We start from the raw sequence: 21,174 nt of genomic DNA, 5'->3' as shown, positions 1-21,174 counted from the left end.
GGGAGGACAGCCATATCAAAGCCAGTGGGCAAATGTGATTTGTGGTGGAACCTGCAAAATGTTCATAAAGAATGATATCTCTGCATGAGAGAGGTAGCACTTTGATCTCAGGCAGGAGTGGTTGACATGATGCCCACAAGATGTTATAAATCAAAGAGGAGGGAAAGAGGGAGGCGGAAAGATTTCATATTTTCCTCCAAATGTTTTGATGTCTTTGTCTGAAGCATGTTTGAAATTCCCTGGCGATCGGCTCGTCATGCCGGGAGAGATGTGAAATATGACGGGAGAAGGGAAAGGACAGAGACACGATGAAAACCAAGCAGGAAGAACTGTGTGCGCATGCAGCGCTGCTCGTAGAGTCACTGGTGATTTTTCTTTCTTTGTCCAGGAGAGACAATACTGAACCCCCTCGGGTGAGAGCATCTTGAAGGAATCCCGACCCCTGTGGAAGGCAAGCTGGCACCTGACGGCTGGACAAAGCCGAGGTCGAGGGGTTGTGAGTCAAAGGTCGGGAGCAGAGGCCTGATGTGGAAGAAAGACCAGTGCATCACCTTCGAACATTCTGTCTCCCACTTATTAGCTGTCTGGCTCCTTGGGAGGCAGGAGAGCAGCTGTTTCTTTCTGTTTGGGGAAAAGGTTTGGCTGATTGATGCAGCCACTTGCACACTGAAAGAATTCAGTGGCAGGTTTCCTCTCTTTGCTCGTACCTCTGGTTTCTGTCTCTTTTCGTTGTCATTTTACGTCTTGTTATGCTCAGTTTCTAACAAGACCATGAGTCTACAGCCATGCTAACAGCTCCATGAGGCTGTAGCTTTGACCTAAAGGCTAACACCTGCATATTGACTTGCTCATAATGATCATGCTAACATGCTGTAACATTTCCTATTTAACCAGGAAGTCCCTTGAGACCTGGCCAGGATAGCACACCTTACAGAGATAAACATGATATGAACAAACAATTTACTGACAATACTCAGTTTTGTAATGTACTACCACTCACAGTGACTACAGCATTATTCAGCTTATTTCTGGTTACGTTTAAGCACTGACAGCACCTGTTTAATGTGCGGGAAATATCATGCTCTGTTTTAAAACAGTAAAAGTCAGCAGCAATCAGGATCTTTCCTTCACCTCAACCAAAGTGCTTTTGTTGCCTAAACCAAACCACAGTCTGGATCCAAACCCTGGATCCTGGTCACAGTCCTGCACTTTGTACCCCCACCTTCCACCCGACCACCTCCCTGTGACTCCAGCTCAGTACATAAAATGCAACGTTTCATTCACTCAAACAAACGTCGACTCTGAACATAGAAGTGTTGGTTATGGACTTTTTTTTTGAATAATAAGAATATGCCCTGTGCTTTAAATACCCAGACATGGGAGGAAACATAAACATGAAATGCAGAGAGGAATGTGAACTCGATGATTCAGTCCACAAAGCCACATCAGTTTTTCTATTCTGAGACAACAGCTTGAGTCATTATTCAACAGAGTGAATCTGAACATCAACAGTGCAGTTATTTAGATTTTATGTTACAACAGTAACACAAATGCTCCAGACCTTGAAAGCAACACGTGACTTTACTCGTGCAGGAAAAGTCCTTTGCGCTCCACTTCCGCAGAGTTGAAAAGGATGGTTTATGGGTAATAAAGAGAGAAGTCATTGTGGCCTTCGATGGGTCCCTGCATGGCTTTCTCTCTGAAGTAAGACCCCCTTTATGCAGACTTGAATGAAGCACATTTAGTGGCTTTAGTCATGTGATGGTTACTCATTTCTTTCACACTGGTCGTCCACAGTCAACAAAACACAAGCTGCTGCAGTTGCCGGACATCTCACCCTTCCTCCTGTGGTGCTTTAAAAGTTCTTTACAGTACAGATCTGTCTCCGGTGGGACTAACCAGGTTAAATAAGAAGAAAACTGATTAACTCGCCTGTTAGCGGTGTGACAAATCATCAAACTGTCAGACTACAGAATGTTTTAAACCCTCTCTGCTGGTCACTTCACTGAAGCATGTGCCTGTTCTCTTCTGTTCATTCAATAATAAAACCAGATTTACTATCGGCCCAGTGGCCCCCATCTACCCCTGCCTCTACATCCACCTCTCCATGAGCCCCCTTTCTCCTCTTTCAGCCTATTGATGTCTTTCTCTCTTTTCTCACCACTGAGTTTTAGTATCTACTCGGAGAGCTCCATAATTCAAATGAGCTCAATTCAGGAGTGAAAAAAGCACTGAAGGCCATTACCATACTGAGCCACAGCTTCATCTCAAAGGTATGCTCACAGTATTGAGAGGACACTGAAACCTTGGGGGGTATATATAATATCACTGAATGCAATGTTAGATTTAAGATTAAATCAAAGAAAATTTTGTACCATACAAGTCCTGTTTTAGCAAATACAAGACCGAGGTAACGGTCTGCAGAGCTATTTGTGTGTCTGTATGCGCACATGCACGTGTGCATATGTAAGAGAAAAAGATAAACAGCAAGTGCACACATGCACAGCTGTGCATATTGGCTTTTCAACAACAAATGACCTATTATCAGCTTGTAAAGTTAATCTGGCAAACATTTTAACAAACAGTATTTACACATGCAAAAGATACTGAGCAACGTTCATTTAAAGTCATGTCATGCCTGGAGCCTTGGCACTGGAAAACATAAATAAATAAAAACTCATAAAAACCTTGATAGGCCTTCATTGCACTTGCTCCCATACATGAGTTTGCATTTTGTTCATGTTTAGGAATTCCAGCCCTTTTTCACCTTCAAGAGCACCAACTTGTGCTGCTCAGGCGTGACACGTGACTCGAACGCATCGCTTTCTGTTTGGACTTCCATCTTTTAAACTTCCTGTCAACTTTGCGTCTGCCACTCATCATAATTCCCAAGATTATCATCTCTTGAGCCTCGCAGACTTCATAAACTGACCTCGTTCCAGCGTGCAAACTCCAACTAATCCTCCTGTTACAGCAGCAAATGGATTTCATGATTCTGGGACTGTTTTTTTCTTTTTTTTTAAGTCATTCCCCCCTTTGCTTCCACTCAAGAATATACAGTAAAAATTTAAGTTTAATAGTTTAATTACCCTTTGTTTCAACAGCCGTTGTGATACAAAGCAAATGTAAAGAAGTCAAGTGCAGAAATGTTAAATCTACACCGGCAGCCATTTTTATACCACTGATTTATTTATTTTGGGAGGCTTTAAAATGTTTATCTTGTATTTCTTTTTTCTTTTTACATAATAAAAAAGTGTGTGTGTGTGTGTGTGTGTGTGTGTGTGTGTGTGTGTGTATATATATATATATATATATATATATATATATATATATATATATATATATATATATTTCATTCCCTCTTAAAAGACATGTACATGTATAAACATACTACCTATGAAAGCGCCAAAGTTGCAGGCCACACATATACAGTGATATTCATCCACAAAATATCTAAATATTCCAAAGGATCTAAATATTATCTTTCCTGTGCATGCTCTGACTCTCCTCTGGTATCACAGTGGCTCTTAATGGCTTTGCGGTAAATGAGTATGCGACCACAGAGGGATTAAAGAGAGAGAACATGCTAGACTGACATAAAAATAACTACAATAGACAGACTTTGCTTACAGCTACATGTGACATCAGGCTTAATCTCCTCCTGTAAAATAGGTTAGAGGGAAGTCACAGCTCTGGATGGCTTGTTGGCTCTGTGGAAGCCAAGATCTGTGACTTAATGTTGTCTAATATGACTGTGACATTATATCAGCGGGGTCTGACACAGGCGTAGCGAGCGGACACACACCTTTATCCTTTAACAATCCCACTCCCCCCTAGTGAGTCCATCAAAAAGCACTTAACCCCTCCCAAGCTCATTCCCACTCTATGTTTTTATTTCCCTGTTCAGCCACACTGCTGCTTTTGTCCCTACAAACACTCAGCAGCAGCAGCAGGCCTTTTAGTCAAGCCGGCTAAAGACAATGGTGGAGCTGTAGGAGATGGAGACGACGACGAGGGGTCCAAGGAGGAGGAGGCGGTGGGGGTTGAGTGATTTGGAGTGGTTGGCAGCAGGATGGCTTTTTTGTTGTGTTTGTGTGTGTGTGGAAGAGGCTTATGACTTTAAAAAGCTGTGCAGAAGGCGGGAGGTGTTAAGAGGTGAAGGGTGTTTTACGGAATACTTGATAGCGATCAGGCAGCTGCTTCCCCTCAGGCTGTGCCGGGACCAGACCTGCAGCAGCTGGACCGGGTTACTTCATGTAGGAACAGACACAGAATCAAGTCATTTCAGCTAATGTTGCTCTGTGTGTTTCTTAAGAATTCCTACTTAAGCAATGGAGAGCAACATAGAGCTGCTGTGTGCTTGACGGTAGCAAAACACAGTAAACATTACGACAGAGCGTTCAAAGACCGGTGAGCTCTCCATGATCCAAAGCTTCTTCCACATTAACAAGTGCAACTAATTTGTCGACAAAGTCATGACAGATATCTTCATAAATCCATCTTAGACTGGAAATCCCAAAAGTTGCAACCTCTCAGTCTCATTTTTCAATCATTTTTAGGAGTCTGACAATAAGAATACGACCCCAAAACAATGAGAGAATCTCATTATTAACTTCTCCTCGTTTTCTCACACGCTCCTGTAAACCTAAGGATTTGTCATCAACTCTTACATCCCATAATTAACGGTTTCTTCTGTTCATTTGGAGTTTCATAAATATCTGTGTATCATCTGTATAGCACAGTATTTGAAGATGTGAGCGCTCATGTGGACCTCTGTGCATTTACTGACCTTTGAGTACGTATTCTGGGAAGAGTCTGGCACTGATGGCAGCTGGTTTACCTGAAGGCCCTTCAGGAGGAAAACAGGAAGGAGGAGATACACAAAGAGAGGAAATGGCTTTGACCAACATGTAGAAATGGATTTGTTCTGCTCCATTACAGCAAGAGCGCACTGTAATACCCTGCTGCATAAAGAGGCCCAGTTTAAACCTGGAGGGTGGCAAGACAATATAACAACACTGTTAACTGAAGTGACTCTGGGAGACCTTCATTAGAAACACGTGGGCACCAGCTGCAGGGGTGGAAAGTAACAAAGTACATTTACTTTTATTATTCACTCAAGTGACGTACAACTGAAACTGAATGTGATGATTTTCAAAACATGGACGCCCCATATTTAATTGAAAATAGCACAAAGAAAACATATCAAATGATGAAACAGATATTTCATTGTTTTTGAAAATTATATCCTCATTCAGAATCTGATGCCAGCAACACCTTTCAAAAAAGTTTGAACAGGGTCGACAAAAGACTGGAAAATGCTAAACGAAAACAGCTGGTGGAACTGATGAGAGTTAATTAGGTTAACTGGCAACAGGTTAGCGACATGATTGGGTGTTAACAGAGTCTGTCTGAAGTAAAGATGGGGAGGGTGTCACCACTCTGTGACAGACTGCGCTGGCAAACAGTGCAACAATTTAAGAAGAATGTTTTAATGTCATGAAAAGATTCAGAGAAGCAAGGGACAAGCCGTGATCTTCAGGCCCTCAGACGGCACTGCATTGAAAACAGACACGGTTCTGTCATGGACATCACTGCATGGGCTCAGGAACGCTTCCAAAAACCATCATCTGTGAACACAGTTCATCACTGCAGCCACAAATGCCTTCCTGCAGTCCTGACTTGTCACCCACTGATATTGTTTGGCACGTTATGAAATGTAAAATACAATGAAGGAGACTCTGTTGAAATCGTCTCCTCAGCTCCCAAATGCTTACAGAGTGTTGTCAGAAGAAGAGGTGATGCAACAGAGTGCTAAACATGAGCCTGCCCCAACTTTTTTAAACAAGTTGCTGGCATCAAATTCTAAATGAGGATATCATTTTCAAAAACAATGAAATTTCTCTGTTTCAACATTTGACATATACATCGTCTCTGTGCTATTCCCAGTTAAATATGGGTTTTCTGTGTTTAGCAAATCATCACATTCTGTTTCTATTTACGTTTTACACAGGCTCCCAACCTTTTTGGAAACGGGGTTGTATTATTTAGCTGCCAAGCTATATATAAAGCAGCTAAAACTAGCTCCACCAAGTGACAAACACATAACTGCATCAGTTATTATAATCCTATTATATAATTAAATCATTTTAAAATCAGTCATTCTGCATAATGACTGAAAATTAGCATCATGGGATAGCAGGTAAAATCATGACGGTTCAGAAATGTTTTTCTACCTTCCCCTCTCTATCTTCTTCCTCTCTCTCTCTGAATCTGTAGTTTTCAATCGTGGACAGGAATCATTCACATTCAGTGGAATAAATCTAACCTCTACACAGGATCCAGCACCAAAACATCAGCCTCAACCACACAGCAGTAAATCTTGACCCAGTGATGCCAAACCTCAGCGTTCCCCATCCCCACTGTATCCAGTGGTGGGAACAAGCCTGATGGTGGGAGGTGGACATGTTTATCTGGTAAGACGAGAGTTCATAAAGCAGCTCTGTGTGACACATGGAAAGGAGGAGATCAGGGAGGAGAGGCGATAAAAAATATTGTTTGCTTTTAATCAAGACTGAGTTTGACATCAGTGCAGTGAAGAAAGACAGTAGGAGGATGAGAGGACAATGAGTTGATACGCCTTTGAGCCCTGCTGTGTTTTTATTCATGTATAATAATGTGTTACGGCAACACATAAATCCAAGTATTGGATGCTCGCCATTCCTGTCATCCACTGCCAATATGGCGAAGAGTCCTCCCAGACCACAGTTACAGTAAGACTTTGTTCGAGTTCTGCTCGCCCTGGTTTAGGGGTCACCCTGCATTTGAGTGGACTTCCAAAAACAGAGCGGTCGTGGTATGAATGGGACAACACTTGGGGCTTGCACGCATTTTCAGAGGCTAGCAAAGGAGTGGAAAGAAAGCAACAAAGGGACCAGGAGCTGTCATTGGTTTTTTGTCACCTCCAGCAACACTGAGTGTACAGCCACGCCAGGCTTTACTTCTTTGAGCCACATGCAAGCAGCAACCGGCAGGGCTGAAAAATGAAGCCAATGCAAAAGTGCCAAAAACTGCAGTTCTTCAAATGGTTACTGGAGGCTGGTTCCAAAAGTGAGTCAATCCCCATAGACCCCCATATTAAAATGTCCAAATTTACAGCAGAAATAAACATGTGTACAGCTTGGTACAAGAAAACAGTTTTGGTCTCTAAAGCTAATTTCCTCATTATTGACAATTGTACAGGTGGCAAATTTTTATATAACACAACCACGATATATATCACGATAATAGCAACCATGCTTCATTCAGCCCGCCTCACGATATTGTTGGCATGCTAACAGCTCAATTAAGTACATTATGTCTTCCATGTTCGCCATCTTAGTTTATTGTGTTAGCATGCTAACCATTGCTAACTAGCACAGAAAAGAAAGCAATACTGAGGCTGATGGGAATTACAGATTTGCTCGTAAACCAAAGTAGTGGACAGATTGAAATTGAGACCAGATGTTCATCATGGAAGTTATTGCAATTCATTCTGAGGAGGACAGTTAATTTCATGGCAATTTAACAGTTATTACACTAAACAGAAATATCAACCTGGTGGAGGCAAACTGAGAGGCTGCTAATATCCAGCAAGAATGCTACCTGGAGGTGTTTATCCAGAGAAGACTGCTGACCCAGAAGCAGATATACTTTCAGCCCCTCAGTTGCCGAGTGCAGGAATACAGAGGTTTGGTAATCTGATCTGAGATCTGCAGCTGAAGGGAGTGAGTTCAACTTCCATCAGGTTGTACTTGACCTGCGGAGTGTTCAGCATTTTAGCTAGCATGTTGTTAATCTGCTTAACTGAGCTTTAGAGAGATGGAGTTTCTCTCTGTTTCACACACACAAGCCCACTTTCATCCTTTCTCACACACAAAGACACACTCTCACTGTCAGTCTTGCACACGCGCACACACACACAATCTCACTGTGCTCCATCCTGTCTGTTTTCATTTCCTCCCTCTCACCTTTCAGACCCTGTTACACAGTCTTATCCCCATCTGTCTCTTCTTTCTCTTTGTTTCCTCTAACACAAACAACTGCTTTTCAGGGCTTTAGATCACAATAGTCTCTCCTTTATGTTTGTTCTTGTTGGTTATGTAGCTTATGTGTCTCGCTGCTGCGCATTTGACAAACTGGCAACAAAAAAACCAAAGCCTTTTTTTTTTACGTCCTCATGCACAGTGTTGTCTTTGTGCAGCTCAAATAGAACCACTCAATTACAAATTTTATGTATTTACACTAACTACCAACTCTGGTTACACTGTTGGCCAATGTCTACACATGGTTTACACCAGCTTCTCCAAGAGCAATATGCCAGCAAAGTGAGTTACGCAAAGCAACCTCAAGCTCGCATGAAGTCACCCGACTGTCTGCCTCGTCTGCTTCTCACCACCACAACCAACAAACATTTGTTTTGTCCTCTGCTTGTTGTAAATGCAGTCAGCTGTTGAAGCATGTCCTAGAAAGTGTTTAACGTCTGAAACATAAAGAGCTGTTTGAGGCTGCGTTTCACCGCAGCGGACTGGGCCAAGCGGCAGGTTTGTGGCATGCCAACAGGGGCTGGAACGGCCTTGTGGGTACAAGGTTCGGCTCCATGGCTTCAGGTTTGGACGAGGGAAGAAAAAACATCACGTCTTCACCACCAGAAAAACAAACCCTACAATCTTCTCTTTATTTTGCAGTTTACTAATTGGCTGCTTTTCCCAAACCAGAGTAGTTGTTATGTACATAAAAATGAGTTTAGTGTTGCAGAATGAAACAAAGCAGTAATAGTTCCTCTGTAAGCATGTGACAACTGCATTTACTTGCATCTGAACGGTGATGACACCTGAACAAGCTCCATTTGTTCCTAGATCTGTTTTTACAATGGAGCGTCAGTTTTAAGAAATCGTACAGTTGATTTTGCACAGGATTCTACCAAATTCCTGCAAAAAGTTATATTTTTAGGATGTAAAATGCTGCATGACTTGAAGGCTTTGGCCAAATCATGTTAAATATAAGAACGGAATAGTTAAATTTGTTGTGTATGTGTTTCAGGTTGATTAAATGTCTCAGAAAATGGCCAGCTCAGTGGAATAACTAACGTTTATTATCCTTCATCTGGTCTGAAGGAAAATTCCTCCTGCTTACATTTGCTCAGAGAAAGGTTACTAACATTTAAAGCACTTTATTCAAGAAGTTGTAGTAAATATTACTGTTTTCTTCTGTCGGCACCTTCACTAAATAGCCAAAGGGTACAGCCATGTCAGCAACTCCATAAGACTGTTCATTAGCACAGCTGTGCTTAGAGCTAAATGCTAACCTCTGCATGTTAACATGTACAATGAGCACGCTAACAGGAAGATGTTCAGCAGGTATGATGTTTACGGTGTTCACTGTCGTAGTTTAGCATGTTAGCATGCAAACAATTTTTAATTAGCACTAAACACAAAGTACAGCTGAGGTTGATGGGAATGTGAATTACTGTGCATATTCAGTTTTGACCTGATGATGGTGCTAGATGAAATGTCAGAGGACCATCATCATCAATTGTTCCTGAGGGTCAGAGGCTCGCTGAAGTCCTCTGGGGAACAGGAACGTCTGTACAAAATTTCATGCCAAACAGCCTGGCCCAAAGATGTGAACACAGTGACAATGCATGCCATCCATGCTGTAATGTCATGGCATGCTAGCGTGGCTAAAACAGTTGAATTGTTTCCTTTTTCCTGTCATTTCTTGTGTCAGTGATTCATGTGATCACAGCTAACTTTTTAAAAAAACATTTCTACTTGCTTATCACAGTTGAGATGACAGGTTGACTTTGCCCACAGTGAAGAGGCTAAGTGCATGAGTGTTTGTCGGTGAAAATTGAAGGAGAACCAGAGAACGAGCTCCTCATCACACGCTGATGCTAACGGACGGTGGAGCGAGCAGCTGACGTACATGTGGTGTTTTGATATGAGGTCACCTTCTCCTCCACGTCGTCCACCGTCTGCGAGTCATGGGATGAGGTCACCCCCGAAAACATTTACCTTCCTCTTTATGGAGTTAATTGTCATTTCCTCAGTTTGAGTTTGAAATAACAGCAGTCGCCCTGTAACAACACTGAAAAATCACCTGTTAGCTGTTAGCTGCTATTCCACCATGTTAACAGCACACATGTCTATCTCCATTCTCTCCATTAGAGGGGTTTTAAGTGTGTGTGTTACTCTCTGTTACAAATTCACAGGGGTTTTAGCTTCAGTATTATGATCCTCCAGATAATCTCTCTCTCACACACACACACCCGAACACACACACAGAAGCCTACTCGCTTCCTCTTTCGAGTTTAAGTCCTGCAGTCGCACTGAGAAGCATTCTGTGAAAAGCCGTTTCCTGATCACCACACTCACTTTGTTTTCATATAAATAGTTTATTAGTATCAGTAAAATGTCAGGAGGAATTCGTTCCTTCCATTCTTTATGCGGATAACATACCAGAAGTAGAAACAGACAGCGATAGAAAATGAGAGGTTATAAAAATAAGAGGATATACGTGCATGTGTGTGTGAGCGTTCTGCTGAGGAAGAGTAAATCTTGGAGTACAAAAACCTAATCCCAGTCACTGTTTCTAGAAAGGATTCCACCCAGAGCATAATCCAAGTCGCTGAGCGGTTTATACTCTGGAGAAGGAACAAGACGCAGAAAATAAGTCCTTCGATATCCCACAATCCACCTCACCTCTGCCGGTGTTCTGCATTCATCATCATCTGATCACTTCTTCTCTCTATCGAGGAATCGCGGCGAGGAAACCGTCAGCTTGCTTCTTATTTGTTTCTGTGTCTGGCGGTTTGTGGCTCTTGGGTTTGTCTACAAAAAGTACAGTTGAGGTCCATATGAGTCCTCCGTTAAACCGGCCCACTGGTCAAAATACCAAACCTTTCACAGTCACATGATGGCAGGAAATGGTGGAGAGGCTGACGGCGCTCGTCCCAGTCTTCTGGCTCAGGTCGTCCCCCTCTTCCTGTCCTCCACTCCTCCGTCCGTCCATCTCTCTTCACCTGATGCCTGTTGGCAGAAGAGTTGAGTGAAGATGAGGACACGTGTCCTGTTCATATTTACAATGTTCAGTGTATAATGCTGCATGAACTCAGGCTTGTGTTACTTACTGGGTCCGACCCAGTAAAACTGCTGCTGTGACTTTTATGTAAAAGTAACTTTGGCGCTTATTCAGACATGAGATGGACATATAAGAACCGCTGTGACTTTTATGTAACCAGGTGCTTGTTTGAAAGGGCCTAGATACGGAGTTTTGCATTCAGCTGATGGCACAGTGACTTGCAGGTAGGTATGTCAGCAGGAAGTCACCTGGCTGCTGTAGCGATTGACCCTGTGACCTTTGGACACTCCGACAGGCCCTCCACAGTAACACTGGTCCACCAACATTCATCAAGTAATTACAGAAAAATTCAATGTCAAAATTATCACTGTTGATGGATTTTACTGTTTAGAGTGACTTCCAGTGATTCGGCATGTTTGTATTTAACGTCACAGATGCAAAGCTGCAGATTCATTCCATTCACTGCCACACAAACATTAACAGCCCACACACACACACACACACACACACACACACAATATCACTGATGATGGTTTTAATGCATGTTGGAAGTGGGGACAAAAGCATTTTTAGCAATTCTGCCGTCTGTCTGTTGGCTCTAGTTCAGGAGACATTTGTATAATAGGGAGCAGGGTTTGGGAGGGTCTGTGCGTATATACTGTATGTGTGTGTGCGTGTGTGTGTGGTGGTGGTGGTGGGGGGGGGGGGTTGCCCTGAGGGAGGGCTAATTGAAGCAGAGAGGAAAAACACAGTAAATACCTCAGATCTCTTATCAGCACCTTCTGGTGTCAGTAGACACATTCAGACAGGAGCAGCCGTCACATAAGAAACGAGCCAATGCATAAACACACACACACAAACAGACATGCACACATGCACGTGCGCACACACACACACACACACAGCCAGATGCTCACCGTTGTCTGTGTCTGAGTTTGGGTTGGTGTGGCGTTTGTTGGTGCACATGCACTCCAGGTGATCCTCCAGCCTCACCTGCACCTCCCTCAGCTTGGGACGCCTCCGTACGTACTCCACCTTCGCCACCTGGAGATTGAGAGAGAGAGAGAGAGAGAGAGAGAGAGAGAGAGAGGGAGAGACATGTGGAGGACAGAAAAAAGAGAGCGTTTCTAAACCAATTAAACAAACGAGTGAAAGTGTAAGAATGGATTATACATTGTGTTTGTCTGATTCAATGTTAGTTGCAAATGTTATCATGTCCGGCTAACAAGCTTGCTAAACCCTGGTGGTGCTTCCACAGTCAAGGAGCACAATTTGTGGAAACACATTACCAAAAGAAAAAATAAATAAATTAAAAAAAATCCTTGTTCACAAGCCGTAAAACCACTGGAAAGCTTTTCTCCACTGTGGAAGCTGGTCTTTGATTCTATCAGACTGGTGGCTAACATTAACAGATACTAAGGTATTATTTTCATACCCAATCATGATACTATCACCTGCTACCAATGAACCTGTTTACCTGTGGAATGTTCCATATTTTTGGAGCATTCCACAGCTCTCCCAGTCTTAAGTTGCTCCTGTCCCAACTCCCAACTAAAAATGATTATTTAGTTGATTCAACACTTCTCTGTGAAAAGTTTCATACCACATTAATTATTTTCCTTTCAGACACCAAATCTCTCCAGAATCAATTCTGACACAGATTTAGTAGACCTTTAAATTCATCAACAGGTTTAAAGACAGTTTGGGTGTACAACATGACTTTGTTAATTGTGAAAAACAGCAAAAAAATTACGAAGGGAGCACCTAATGAAGAGCAACATGTCAAGTGGACTGCTCCCGTCAATATGTAGTACAAGTACTACAGACAAAATACCTACGTTGAGCCTCTTATTCTCAGATGACAACCATGTCTCTGCTGTAGCTGTGTAAACACACAGGTGTGTCTGCTCTTGTTTGGATGAATGAATAGAGCGTCTACTCTCACTGCCAGGAAAGTCAGTTTCGTCACACATCACACTTGCTGCTAACGCTGAATATCTGAACCTTGTTACTGAAACAGCAACTGGTCTTTCTCGCTCTGACACTCATACACACACAGATATACGAACAGAAACCTCTGAGCATATGCACACCGTAAACACAGAAAAACAATGAAACACACAGACACGCTGCACACTGATGGCCACATCCCGGACGAGGAGCCAAGCCATGGAGCTCCAGGTCTGTTTGCACAAGCAACTCTGCTTCAAGTCTGAACAGACGCAGAAACCGCCGGGCTTAGAGTCAGACTCAGGTGGTTCAGCTGAGGTGAGGAGGCCAGGATTTACCTTTGATGACAGGGTGCTAAGAGGGTAAGGCAAGGCACCTTGTGAGGGACTGCTCGTGACCGAGATCAAAATCCAACCCTGTCTCCTACAAAACATGTTGTCGATTTGGAAGAAACAGTATTAACGCATTCCTAAAAATCTGAATGAGCTCCTGAATGGGAAAATTCCCATGAACCCCCCCTCCTCAAGTCAGAACAAGCTGGACAGTCAGCAAAACCTTCGGTCCACGACTTGTACGACAGTCCAGTCCAACACCACACCAATCCACCTGTCGATCACATGCTCCAGCTTGCCCTCACTCTCAACCGAGACCAAGGGGTACTTGAACTTCTGATGCTAGTTCAGATGCTAATGCTAATGTTATCTTTCTCTCTCTCTCTTCGTCTCACACATGGACACACCACCTCAACCTCAGCCCTGCCATTTCCCCTCCGGCCGTGTGTGAGTGCGTCTTGCACTCGTGACTGTTTACCCTCTGAACGCTGGATCTCAGCACATGCGGGTGACTTTACTTTTGATTTCCTCTGTAAGCAGACAAAGGACGGGTCCTTTCATCTCAGATTGGGTATCAGCAGGCTAAAGCACAGAGAATCAAACTCGCCTTCTCTTTTTCTTCCTTGACTTTTTCCCTCTCGACCTCTGGCAACACACACAAATGCCTTTTCTTATTTCTTCATCTTTGACTCTTCTTATTTCCCACTCGCTCACACTCAGCGCCGCCTTCTCGATCTTTCGCTTTTTAGAACTGTATCTTTGCATGTAGGCTTTTGTGTCTAGCGTAACACACATTTAACGCGGTAACTTAAACCTTCTTTTAGATAAGCAGTAATTGGAAGTATCAGGAGTGACATTATCACATCAGTCCATTTATCAATCTGGTCAAATTTACACGGTGAATATCAATATCAAGTTAACAACACTATTCTCATGATTTAAAAATGCATCTTAGATCCATTTCCTGTGTGCAGAACACACACACACACACACACACACACACACACAAACACACACCTTGGGTCAGCTCCCAGTTGGCAGGTGGTGTGAATCAATCAGGGTTTACTGAGTCTTATTTCCAGCTCTGGCAGAGATCAAAAGGAAGCTATTATGTTCTTGAACGAACTCACTGCCAGACTCTTAATCACACACACACACACACACACACACACACACACACACACACACACACACACTCCGGTCAAACTGGGGAGAGTAAATGTTTTTGGCAGGTGCACAGTGTATACCTCCAGTAAATGGTTAAGTAGTAGTGTGTTTACATGCTCTGTGCCATCATTAGTTATGTATGTGTGTGTGTGTGTGTGTGTGTGTGTGTGTGTGTGTCAGTGCCACGAAAAGACAAATAACAGAAGCCCCTTACAAAATGTTTGCAGAGTGATTACCGGTGTTTACGACAAATGTGCCAACGTGTTGGAATGGTGAGAATGAAAGTTTAGAAAGTAGTACTCTACTGCCTTTTTCTGTATTTCATCTATCACTGTCATACTGGACGTGGGCAGGACGTTAACCTTCAGGCTGAAATGTCCCTGAAAAAAGAAAGATACTGACAGCCAATAATAACTATTGGTCTTATTACTGTGATAAAAATTAGGAGGCTATTGACAAAAATCTGAAAAGTTTGAAGCTTGGTCATTTTACATGCACTTTTGAGACGATCCCTAATTCAGCTGCTCATTTCCTGCCCTTTTGTGACGTCCTCAAGGTGTCAGGCTTCAGTATCAGATCATGAGGTCAAGTCTTTATCCTGAACCACACAGCACATTTCATAAAGGCTGACGAAAAGGTAGTTATGATTCTAAAACTGCCAAACTTCAGGATCTGCTATAGATAGTCAGAGCATAATATCTGTTCATATCCAAAGAATGTATTTGTATTCATTTACATTAAAGAAGAAATGTTTTGGCTGTGTACCTTGACCATGCGGTGGTGCTTGCGAGCCGCCTGGCACCTCATGTTGCTGGTGTTACAGCAGCCGGTGCAGCGTTTCACCTCAACGCAGGGCGGCCAGATAATGAAGTTGGCTGACGTGGGATCCACCTGGCTCCTGGGGATCTCATAGATCGCTGTCCGCACCTTACACACCGCCGGCAAGGCTTCTTCCACTACTGCAAGGGACCAAAAGAGGTCAAAGGTTACAGAAACTGAGCATCCCATAATATAATATACAATACCGCCATAATATACAATATTTATATGCACATTTTTCTGTAGAATGAATACTTCTGCTTTGATAGGTATATTTACTTTTACTACAGCAGGATTTTAAATGCAGGACTTATACTTATTATGGAGTATTTTATACAGTTGTATTGGTACTTATACCTAAGCAAAGTATCTGAATACTTCTTCCACTATTGAAAATATATGCTGTCTCCATGGGATTGGGTGTTAAATGGTTAACATTTTAACCAACTTATCACGTGAGAGTGTGTGTGTGTGTGTGTGTGTGTGTGTGTGTGTGTGTGTGTGTCTCACCAGTGCTCCTCCTGTGTCTGGTGTGTGTGTGTGCTCTCTTCAAGTCAGAGAAGCTGTGAGAGAAGTCCTTGTGGTAGCTGTGTTTGGTCTCCTCGATCACCTCGTTCTCTGGATGAAGACAACACATGCACATTCAGACATCACACACGGTTACTGTTAACAACACCTTTCATAAATATTCCCAGATCCCTGTCACACACACACACACACACACACACACACTAAGCCTCGTCTTTGAAGGATAAAACGCGCGTCATTTGTAAAAATGAAATTTTGGTCTTAAAAAGGTCAGAACAGTGGAGCTCATTCTCTCTGGACCATGAAAATCCACGACCATGTTTACATGCTGTTTATTAAATCTTTATCAAGGCTCTCCTGATCAGAGCACAAGCTTAATCTGGTTAGTTTAACTAAGTTATCATGTTTATATCTGTCAACAGGTTACTGAGTTCTCTGGCTGTGAATGCAGGCAGTGAGAAACAGTCTGTCAGATACGCTGTAAATCTAATTCATTAGGAGTTCACTCAAGGGTCGTCAGAACTCTGCAGCTGAGAAAATGCAGTTTGGTTGAGCCAGATCTTTAACAGTGACACAGAGCTGTGTCTAGATTCAAAAAAGGGAGCTCAAACCCTCCTTGGCCAATCACAGCATGAATTTCAGATTACTGGTGACAGAAAGTGACAGAAATTGTTGGAATTTCAACCTTGGAAATATGAACCTGATGAAATATACAGGTGCTTTAATACTCGATACTGCTCTAATACATTTAATCGGCATCCGATTGTGAGCCTGCTGCGGTGAGACTCAATGAGAGAACAGCTGAAAACACACTGAAAACAGGTTTACGCTCTAGTCCCAAGAAGAACTTTGTCTTGCGGTCGAGTGCAGCACCAAACACACAAAGCCTAAAACACAATGAAACACATGAAACAAATAGCAAAAATGCATCTTGTGCTGAAAACCAGCAGACAAGCTCACATAAAACAATGAGGACTGACAATAAGAAGACTCGCCCTGAGCATTTAACAGTTTGATCGGTTGCTTCAAGAAGTAGCCAAAGAAGAAATGTTTAACTAAAACTCACAGGCGTTATCTAAACTCAACATGAATGGAGGAATAAATGCTGTTTCCATACAGCCAGTGAACAGGTTGTATTAAAATGTTTCAGACTCTTCCTTAACATCATGACTGTGCACTGAGTGTAGGTGGTCTCATAATATTACAGGAACTCATCTCCCATCTGGGGACATAAAGCAGTGAATGCATTTATTTCAGAGCATCATAAAAAAAACATCATTTGTACAATGAATCTGAGCAGTTGAGCAGTTTCGGATGACGCTTCCAGTCTGCTTTATGACTGATGGCTTTCATTCAACTGTACAGCAACACAGAAATAAATCTTAAATCATGACAGGCGGAAAAATCCAAGCTGATGTTTATGTTTAGTGATGATTTAAAATCTAGCTGTACTGTGTGTGTGTGTGTGTGTGTGCGTGTGTGTGTCTTTGTATGTGTTCATCATGAGATGCTGTAAAAGTCAATCAAGTGTTTCTAAAGTGTTCACAGATCCATCAAACCATTTCAGCTCTCAGCACTGCCAAACCACAGGATATCCACAGACTCGCTGATGGCCAATCATTTTTTTGTGAGTTTGTGTGTAGTGTGAACTTCAGTGTGTGTGTGTGTGTGTGTGTGTGTGTGTGTGTGTGTGTGTGTGTGTGTGTGTGTGTGTAAGAGAGGGGGGAAAAAGAGAGAAAGATTCCCGGAAATCAGCATAAATGATGTCTGGGCAGGACTGTTTTAATTTGATTCTGAATACCAAAGCTCACACTTCTTTATGTGTGTGTGTGCGTGTATGTGTGTGTGCACACACCCGTCACTCTTGCCTGCACGCAGAGCTCCCTGCCGTGTGTGTGTGTGTGTGTAAGCAGTCACGCACACACGCCAGCGTATACACACAATGTGCTTCTGAAACACAACAAAGTCCACCTTCAACGTTCCTCTCCCTCTCTCTCGCCCTGACATGCAGGAATTTGAGCATGAATTATACATAGCAACACAGCAGCCTTCCAGCGGGCCCTGCTCTCAAAACAATAATGGGCAGCATGACAACAGCATAATGAAGTGAGCCACTTGACCCCCACCGAGCCGGGGAGCCGTCACACTCGACATTTGCATCTCAATGATGCCAGGATTAATGGTGGCACCGCTCGGAGCGGCAGACATTAAAAAATGAATCAACCATTTTTCACAGGCAACCAGAAGTTCAGAGCAGAAGAAAGTTCGTGTGGCAGGAATTTAGAGTCTGACTCGGGGCGTCAGCGCAATAAAGCCTGTTTTGTGCCAGTTATTTCCTCCTGTCTCACCTCACTGATTCAGTCAGTTCTGATTTATTACCTGGATAATGAGAACTGGCATCTACTGTGTTTGTTGAGGGTGAATATTGGTGTATGAGTTGCAGCCAACTTGCTTTACTTACATAATGTTTGCTTTTCATTAATTCATTTATTTATTTCTTTTACAAATTTCAGTTGCAGTTGTTGAATTGAACTGCTCTTCCAGCCAAGAAAGACACCACAAAAATAAAGACAGAGAGGTCACAATAAAGTTTTTAAAGGGAAAAAAAAAGTTATTGCCTGTCGGGGACGCAGATTTCCTCTTATGAGTGCAAGCGATTGACAGGAAGCAGAAAAAAAATGGAACGTGTACATTGACATGGAAACTTTTACTATCTCAGAACTCGCACAAAATATTTTGACTCATTGGAGACATCTGCAGGAAGACTGCTATCAGAGGGACAAACACCATCCACACAAACTAAAAGGTGGTATTGAACTTCCATAATACAGGGGGATTCGTGAGAATCAGCTGAAAAAGAATCATCAAAATTGTGCAGCACAAGTCAATCCCAACTTTTAAACCTTTGTATGGAGATCCAAAAAATACTGCAAGTCCCATAATGCACGTCTCTTCATTAGACTGGTAAATGCTCACATCTTTAAACTCTGCCTCCACATTTTCTAATGCACGCTTCCAGTTAAATACTTCTTAAGGCCCAAGATCCGCAGACCACATTCAACTGTTTTCACTTGGTTGAGTTTAACATGACCAGTAAGCTGATTTTGGCGTGCAAAATTGGTGGAATGCCCCCATGTCACCAAATTTACACCTCCGTCCCACTTTGCCGTTGGCAGTGTCTGATAAGCACAGTTAACTCAGAGTTCACGCGGGGTGTAAAGACCAAGACACGCAGCTGGTCTCCTAGCAACATCTGGTGAGGTATTCGAGTAATGAGACAAGAAGACAGCATCCTCTTACTGTGCACTGAACCAGATGCAACTAATACCTCAATTCAGAGCCTTTCAATGCACAGACAGGGAGGGAAGCTGTGGCCCTGACTGGCACATGGAAGCCTTTGGTGGGCTTACGTTTGTCAGTAGAAGGGCCCACAATGGAGGCTACATGGACATTATTGTGTGTACTTTATGGTTTCTGCCAACAAAATGCTAAAATGAGATTGAGCCACTGCTCCTAATCTCACAAGTAACATATATTTTATCCTCGTAATAATCCTTTACCCTGAAAAACAGCTGCGCAGGTATTTGTGCATTGTGGTGCCTATGTTACAAACGTCATATGAACTGAATTTTTACTTTCTGCTGTTAAGGCTCACTAATCCAGCTTGTGGGAGTGACTGAGTTGTATTATAATGAAGCGCTTTACCTACGGAGTCTATCTCTAGCAGCCGCTGGAGGTCGCTGATGCTGCGGATCTCGCTGCGGGAAAGGCGCTCCAACAGCTCCCGGGGGAGAGGAGACTCCTGTGGGAAGAGAGTCGATGAGATACAAAGCTGCTCCTGTTTGGTGGGTAAAGGGCGTAAAAGCATGCAAGCATCACTAATCTGCAAACTCGGTAATTTACTTCAAAAAGGACAATACTCGTGCCATCTGCGCCAAAAGAAAGACTAACCTTTTGTGCGTAATTACGCACTGAAGTTAATCTGTTGCATTTGCCGCTTTTACCTTGTTAAATTCTGTATGAGTTACAACAAGTGTGTAACAGATCTCACTGCACGCAGCAGTAAATATCAACCACATCATACGTCAACGCGCTTTACCTCAGCAGCGGTGCGGAACAGGCAGAGGCAGCCGGCGAGGAGGTGGTATACCGCAGCTCTCATCTCCTCTCAGATCCGCTGCTTAGGCACCAGGACGAGACTAGGGTCCACTGCAGGAGCCGGGCTGTCGCTCCCTGGTCTCGGGAGCCCAGAAACATACCTCGGGAGAGCCGGCCACAACCTTGAACCTCAATGAAAGAGCGAACCAAGAGCGCCTAATACTTGAGTTGATGTTTAAACTCCTGAATGAAATGCGGTTGCGGTCTGGAGCCGAGCTTGTTCCGCTCCTGCAGTGCAAGTCGCTCTAGGTGAGGGAGTGGTTGATTTCCAAAATAATATGAAAGCGACCACAAACCGTGTTTAAGTCCGAATTGCTGGGGGGGGAAGCTCACAGCTGCACAGACTCTTGTCCAGTAGTTGGAAGCATCAAATAATCAAACCTAATTGAGGTCAAGTTGATGTTCAGCAGCTCGTTTTGGCATCAGAAGAACAGGTGTCCAGTGGAAAAACCTTGCTTTTGCATTCACACATCCAACAATATCCATCATTTTATCCTCAGTATAATCCGTTCAAAATCACACATTTGTGCGTCTTGCAGCGGCTGAGCATCATGGCACTTCTTCAAAGATGGACAAATCATTTAAATTGGTCAAATCTTTGAAATTGAAACTTCGCGAAATAACCAGTTCTGTCCTGAACACGCGGAGGAGAGACGAATAGCATCAACGAAACAGCTCCACGCTGCAGCCCAGAGGAGTTTGATGACGGTTCCCTCCGGTCCTGTGATCTCCGGCGTGAATGAAGTCGGGATGCTTTCAGTCACAGGATATAGCCGCGCGCGTTCCCGTGGCGCTGAACCGCGAGCGCGCTTTGCATAATAGACTACTCAGCGGTGTATGAGCGTTAACTTTGGCTGTAAAATGGTGCAAGAGAATCGTTTATGTCTGTTCAATTTTATCACAACTATCAGAACTTCACGCAGCGATTGAGCCGCTCTGTGATAATTAACTATCCTTATGGAGGCTAATTTATAACCAACCTAAAATCATCTTTGAATAAGTTGCTCTGAAAGTCAGTGGCCCCATAAATTCCAATAAATTATCCTCCTCTCCCCTCTCACCTAACTCTGTATGTGTGTGAGCTCAGTGACCGTGTCGG

The 21,174-nt window shown here is 43.1% G+C and overlaps 1 protein-coding gene across 1 annotated transcript; it reads right to left on the bottom strand.

The window, feature by feature from the left end:
• Positions 1-9,392: 9,392 nt before the first annotated feature.
• On the bottom strand, positions 9,393-20,816 carry LOC143318911 (platelet-derived growth factor subunit A-like). The gene is made up of 6 exons (XM_076727435.1): positions 20,017-20,816; positions 19,623-19,719; positions 15,900-16,007; positions 15,336-15,529; positions 12,039-12,165; positions 9,393-11,069 (listed from the first exon to the last, which is right to left on the bottom strand). The coding sequence occupies exons 1-6, from the start codon at positions 20,077-20,079 to the stop codon at positions 11,059-11,061; spliced, it is 600 nt and encodes a 199-aa protein (XP_076583550.1). The 5' UTR covers positions 20,080-20,816; the 3' UTR covers positions 9,393-11,058.
• Between the last annotated feature and the right edge of the window lie 358 nt (positions 20,817-21,174).

This window comes from Chaetodon auriga, chromosome 4 (genome assembly GCF_051107435.1).
Source record: "Chaetodon auriga isolate fChaAug3 chromosome 4, fChaAug3.hap1, whole genome shotgun sequence".
Taxonomy (NCBI): domain Eukaryota; kingdom Metazoa; phylum Chordata; class Actinopteri; order Chaetodontiformes; family Chaetodontidae; genus Chaetodon; species Chaetodon auriga.
Note: the sequence above shows the minus strand (reverse complement) of the source record. Positions and strands in the feature narration are given on the sequence as shown.

Coding starts and splice junctions, on each gene's coding strand:
- LOC143318911 (XM_076727435.1), bottom strand. CDS start 20,079: ATGAGAGCTGCGGTATACCACCTCCTCGCCGGCTGCCTCTGCCTGTTC. Junction 19,720..20,016: donor TGTTCCGCACCGCTGCTGAG/GTAAAGCGCGTT, acceptor CTCTTCCCACAG/GAGTCTCCTCTCCCCCGGGA. Junction 15,530..15,899: donor CAGACACAGGAGGAGCACTG/GTGAGACACACA, acceptor GGTCCCTTGCAG/TAGTGGAAGAAGCCTTGCCG.